Source organism: Adiantum capillus-veneris, chromosome 13, assembly GCF_014529385.1.
Source record: "Adiantum capillus-veneris isolate H3 chromosome 13, ASM1452938v2, whole genome shotgun sequence".
Lineage (NCBI taxonomy): Eukaryota > Viridiplantae > Streptophyta > Polypodiopsida > Polypodiales > Pteridaceae > Adiantum > Adiantum capillus-veneris.
In genome coordinates this window covers 97,666,976-97,672,975 of record NC_140943.1, presented here as the reverse complement: position 1 = coordinate 97,672,975, position 6,000 = coordinate 97,666,976, and the positions used below count along the sequence as shown (strand labels likewise).

Here is a 6,000-nt window from a genome sequence, read left to right as displayed (position 1 = left end):
GAGAGAGAGAGAGAGAGAGGCCCAGGTTGCGCACTTGTCGCCTTTTACATGCGAACTCGAGTTCTAGAGGCGCTTACACAGACTTAGAGCGAGAGATGGTTGTGAGTCCGCTCACTTTCGACTCTAATACTCATTTGACCTTGCGACTTGAAAACTTTCTCTAGTTTGTCAAGCTTCCGACTCTAGGCCTATTCCTAGCCTAAGACTTCAGTACTCATTTGATAAAACCAAGGTTCAATTCTTAGCCTAGGCTACTGCATCCTGTGCAGCTTTCGACTCTCACAGATTCAATTCCGACGCTCAATGATGAGCTGCTCAAACTTCATCAATGGCAAGCTCCGCAGTCATTGCTCACAATAAGCGATTGCTTGTTGAGATCTGCCGCCGGAGCAGTGTCGATTTCAAATTTTCACGCACGCACACACGCGCGGGAAAACAAACACACACTACGCTTGTGCTCATAGGTGTAGACATTCTCCCATAAAGAGTCATTGAAGACATCTCTTACATACCTCTATTGGCGGCAGTTGCTTCTTACCATGGCTGCCCCAAGTGCAACATCAAGGCGTGGAAATCTGATGCAAAAGCTGGCGTCTCCGTCAGCAAAATCCAAGGGCAAGATCCGCCGGCGTGGGCGCTTGTTCCAAGAAGTCATTCTAAAGCAAATACGGCTTTTGGTGCTCTTTGCCCTTGCCATTTTTGTCATTGCCATCTTCAAAGTGGGACTTCCTGGGGCTTTGCAACCAACATTAAGACTTATCACCCCTACAATTGGTTTTAATTTGTCAGAATCGCAAGTGGACATCAAGATGAATGAGCTTTATGATGCGATCGAGTTCAAGGACTTAGATGGAGGGGCTTGGAAGCAAGGTTGGAATGTGCAATACACAGGAAACGAATGGGACAAGCACAAGCTTCGTGTGTTTGTTGTCCCACATTCCCATAATGACCCTGGCTGGCTCCGCACTGTTGAGGAGTACTATCAGGAGCGATCACGCCGAATTTTGTCGACCATTGTTCAGGCTCTGAAGAAAGTAAGTTTTTAATATTTTCATTTGGGATCACTAAAGACTAAAAGTTTAATTCCAAACAGAAACACGTATGATCTGAGCAGGCATCCTTGTTATTTGTTGTCCAGACATGAGTCGTATCTTGTGGGTTTTCTTAGCCTGAATTTTGATCTGAGATTTACAAGGGATCCTGACAGGGGATACTCTGTGTGAGCTATTAATCTAAATACCTTGGTCAAAATCCAGCACATTTTGTGTCAGCTGTCAGGACAACTGAACTTCGATCAGATAGCATTTATGGAAACAAAAGGGACAACTTATTAAACACAGATTTGCACATGCAAACAATGTTGGTGTACTCAAATTTTTTTCCTTCTCTTTACATTGCAAACCACTTTAATAATATGGACAGTGAGGCAAACCTAGCTAAGTAGGTGGCTTTAGGCTGTTGGTGTGCTGTTATAAGGTGGAAGATTTTTCGAATGGCAACTGTTTTTATGGGCTAGTTAGAACACCCGTGTGCTTACATTGAAAGATTTGGGTGCAGTTTTTTCCATGCTAGCATCTGATGATCAGATTTGGATTTTCTGTCAAGAAAAGGTGCTACTTCCTTTTGTGATTTTTTGTGTGGGTGAACATATGGTGATGATTGTATTTTCTTTTACCTTTTTTTCTTCCAGGACAAAGAGCGCAAATTTATTTGGGAGGAAATGTCCTACCTTGAAAGGTGGTGGAGAGATGCATCGGAGGCAGAGAAACGAGATTTTCTCACACTTGTGAAGAACGGACAGCTGGAGATTGTCGGGGGTGGTTGGGTTATGAATGATGAGGTAATACCTTGAGAGAGAGAGAGAGAGAGAGAGAGAGAGAGAGAGAGAGAGAGAGAGAGAGAGAGAGAGAGAGAGAGAGAGAGAGAGAGAGAGAGAGAGAGAGAGAGATGAAATGAAATGTTATATTAACGTCTTCAAAAAGGCCAGAATGACCTATGAGACCTAACCGATACAAAAGTGGTGAATCTGTTACAAAGTCTGGGTACCTTAGTACTAAAGTACTAAGTATGAAAAGTGTGAAAATAAATGTGAAAAAACTAAATACAAAGTATTAAATAAACTTCTTAGGAGCATTCTGGGTGTCTGGCTAGAATGCTTCTAATCCTTTGTTGTAGTCTCCTCCGGTGAAGTGTGCTTCTGCATCTCGGTCGTGGTCGTCTCGATTTCCTAAGCTCAATCGCCTTGTCAATGAGGGTGCCTTTGGTATGGATGTGGGTACTCCTTTGTGCTGGCTGCTGGTCTCTTGCTTCTCCTTCCACTCCTGCTTCTCTCGATCCGAAGAAATCTGTGATCTGCCTCTGAGGCTGTAGTGCTCTTTGTCTTCTCATTAGATTATCCCTGTGTCGATGTATTTCCAGTAGGTACAAGCCTAAGCATCTTTGATCTTGGTATTGCATGACTCTATCTAGAGGTCCAAAGCCTTCTTTAAATAGGCAATGGAAACGCCCACGTATCTCATAGTATACGGTGCAATCAACAGTTTGACATCGCTTTCGCGGGAGGACGCTACTCAGAGCACTCCAAGATTCGGAGAACCGCCTCTTACTTTAAGGGGAATGCTCGCACTTGGTGGTTTACGCTTCTTTTAAACAAGACTGCGCGAGTTAAATGGCTGAAATTTAAGAAGCTTTTTATTTCTTCTTGGTTGACGCAAGAGTATGAACGTGATATACGAGCTGCTTGGAACCATCTTCAGATGATCAAGAAAGATACAATAAATGCTTATTGTGAGAGATTCTGGAGCTCTTGTCTACTCGCCTCTTCATTCAAGAAGATCTTGTTCAGAGAACAGATTGAGCGGTTTACCTTGGGTCTACCCACAAAGATCCGAGATCACTGCTTGGAACAGAAGTCAGCTTCTATTCAGGAGTTGATGAGTCATGCGAAGCGGGGCTTTACCATTTAGTCTGGCAGTCTGACCTACCCCACAGATGAGGCCATGACACAACGAGCCGAACAGACTTCTGGGAATGAAAGTAGAAAGAGAAAGAGCAACCCAGAGAAGAAGGATGCACGACCCAAGCTTACTTCTCAAGAGCGAGCTCGCTTCATCAAGGAGGGGAAGTGCTTTGGATGCAGGGAACATGGACATATCTCCGCGAAGTGCCCTAAAAAGGCACAGAAAGAACAGAATGATAAGGACGATGACAGGCGTGAGAGTTTGAGAGTAGCCGAGGAACGTGGACGAAAAGGCAAGATGAAAACAGGACTGGTTCCAGATTGTGTGGGTACCGATCCCAACACCATGGACGAGCGTACAGAACTTTGCCGAGCTTGGGGCAAAGTGAAAGATCAAGAGGCCTTGATCTTCTTTGATGAAGGAGCCAAGGCCAACTTCATTTCACCGGAATTGGCGGCGCGGCTCGAGATCACTCTCGATCGGATGGGACCACTTGCGGAGGCAGTTCTAGCGGCCGCCGGCAAGGACGTAGCCATTACACCTGTCATTGGCAAACTTCGATTGCATTGTCAGGGGTATTTGGGGCATGAGGACTTTTTCATAATGCCTTTGGAGGGTTGTGATGTTCTCTTAGGGATTTCCTGGTACCACAAGAACAACGCCGTGGTTAATTATCGGGCGAGGAAAGCGACATTGACTACAGAGAAGGGCAGAACCATTGTACTTGATATTAAACTGAAGGGCGAGTCTGTCCCTATTGTATCGGCTTCGACCATTTCAAAATTAATGAAATCCAGTCTCTTTGTTTACTCGATCTTTATGAAAGAATTGAGCGATAAGGATAGGGCAAATATGTCTAAACTTGATAAAGAACGCCAATATTTTCTCCACTCTCACGCCGGTTGCTTCTCAGAAGGCCTACCAGGCAAGTTACCACCTGCTCGTCTTGAAGATCATACCATTGATCTGATATCTGGAAGCACACCACCGAACCGGCCACCTTACCGTGTGAGCCGAGCATAGAATGAAGAGATTCTGAACCAAGTGAAAGACCTCTTGGAAAAGGGTCTTGTCCTGCCTAGTACTTCACTGTATTGCTCTCCAGTGTTGGTTTTGAAGAAAGACGGATCTTGGAGAATGTGCATTGATTATAGAGCTCTCAACAAAATCACCATCAAGAAGAGATTTCCGATCCCTAGGATCGATGATATACTCGACAGGTTACAGGGAGCCTCGTGCTTTTAGTAGGATTGACCTGAAGAGTGGATATCATCAGATCACGATCACGTCGGGAGACGTCTACAAGATAGCTTTTCGGACGACTTTTGGGTTATTTGAGTTTTTGGTGATGCCTATTGGCTTAACCAATGCTCCTGCGACATTTAACTGGATGATGGACAGGATTTTTCGAGAGTACAGGCTATTTGTTGGCACTTTCTTTGATGACATCATTGTTTTCTCCAAGAATGAGGCAAAACACAGAGATCATCTGCTTCAGGTCTTTCAGGCATTACGAGATCACAAGTTAGTGATTAATCCAAAGAAAAGTGAATTTTTCCTACCAGACATACACTTTTTGGGACACATTGTCTAAGCAGCAGGAGTGCAAATGGATCCGGCCAAGATAGAGACTATACGTGATTGGCCCGATTTGAAGAATGTCCATGAAGTTAGAAGCTTCTTGGGACTGTGTTCGTACTACAGGAGGTTCATTCGAAAGTTTGCAGAGGTTGCTTCCCCTTTGCATATCTTGACACAGAAAGGAGTCCCTTTCTCGTGGGGATCCACAGAGGCGAGTGCCTTTCAGACATTGAAAGAGAAATTGACTACATGACCAATTTTGACTTTGTGGGACTTGCAGAAGTCATTTGAAGTATATTGTGATGCTTGTGGTCGTAGTCTGGGTGCGGTCTTAATGCAAGAAGGCCATGTCATTGCTTACGAGAGCCGATTGTTCTCAAGGCCAGAGATGACAACACAGATTTATGAGAAAGAGCTTTTGGCGGTTATCCATGCTCTTACTCAGTGGCGGCATTACCTACTCGGAGCGGATTTCACTGTCTTTACAGACCATCAGAGTTTGCGCTACTTCTTGTCACAGAAGGAGCTATTGGAAAAGCAGATGCGGTGGGCGAACATCTTGTCACAGATTGCCCATGTTCAAGGACAAAAGAATGTGGTGGCAGATGCTTTGTCTTGGAAGCCGTTGGTTTTGGCTATTTCCGCGATACATCATAGGAGCTTCGAGGATATGGTCGACCAGTATGCCACAGATACAGATTTTGCAGATATTTTCACACGGATACGGGATGGAGAGACAGTAACAGGATACTCCATTCAGGAAGGCTACTTGATGAGAAAAACCATGTTGTGTGTTACACAGCCGTTGTGGGAAAAGGTTATGACTGAATGCCACTGTCCACCTTTTACGGGTCACCGCGGTATTGCTACCACCATGAAAGGGGTAGAGAGATACTTCTTTTGGCCAAGACTCAAAAAGGATGTGGAAGAGTTTGTGCGCAATTTCTTAGTATGCCAGAAGGTCAAGTTTGACAGGCATAAAGCACAGGGATTGTTACAGCCTTTACCCATACCCACCCACCCTTGGGAAAGTATTGCAATGGATTTCATTTTTGATCTCCCGAGAACACAGAGTGGTCACGATGGTATCTGGACTGCTATTGACAGATTTAGCAAACAGGCTCATTTCATTCCAGTGAAGAAAACAGTCAAGCCGGATCACTTAGCGAGACTATTTGTGGCCTAGATCTTCAGATTACATGGCATGCCTGAGACGATTGTCTCCGACAGAGACCCCAGATTTACGAGTTTGTTTTGGAAGGCAATTTGGGCGAACATTGGCACGCGGTTGCAGTTCTCGTCATCGTTCCACAGACTGATGGGCAATTTGAGATTGCAAATTCAGTGGTTCTAGATTTATTGAAGTCTTATATCTCATATCAGAAGACTCAATGGGAAAAGTACCTACCTTTGGTGGAATTTGCCTACAATAACACGATGCACTCTTCGACGGGAAAGG

General features: G+C 44.7%; 1 protein-coding gene across 1 annotated transcript in view; it reads left to right on the top strand.

The window, feature by feature from the left end:
- The first annotated feature begins 229 nt into the window (after positions 1-229).
- Positions 230-6,000, top strand: part of GMII (golgi alpha-mannosidase II) — a 46,871-nt gene continuing 41,100 nt past the window's right edge. Inside the window, exons 1-2 of the mRNA XM_086527092.1 lie at positions 230-1,034; positions 1,691-1,840. Of these exons, the coding sequence (XP_086383218.1) occupies positions 540-1,034; positions 1,691-1,840 (645 nt within the window). The 5' untranslated portion in view covers positions 230-539. The remainder of the gene's footprint in view (positions 1,035-1,690; positions 1,841-6,000) is intronic.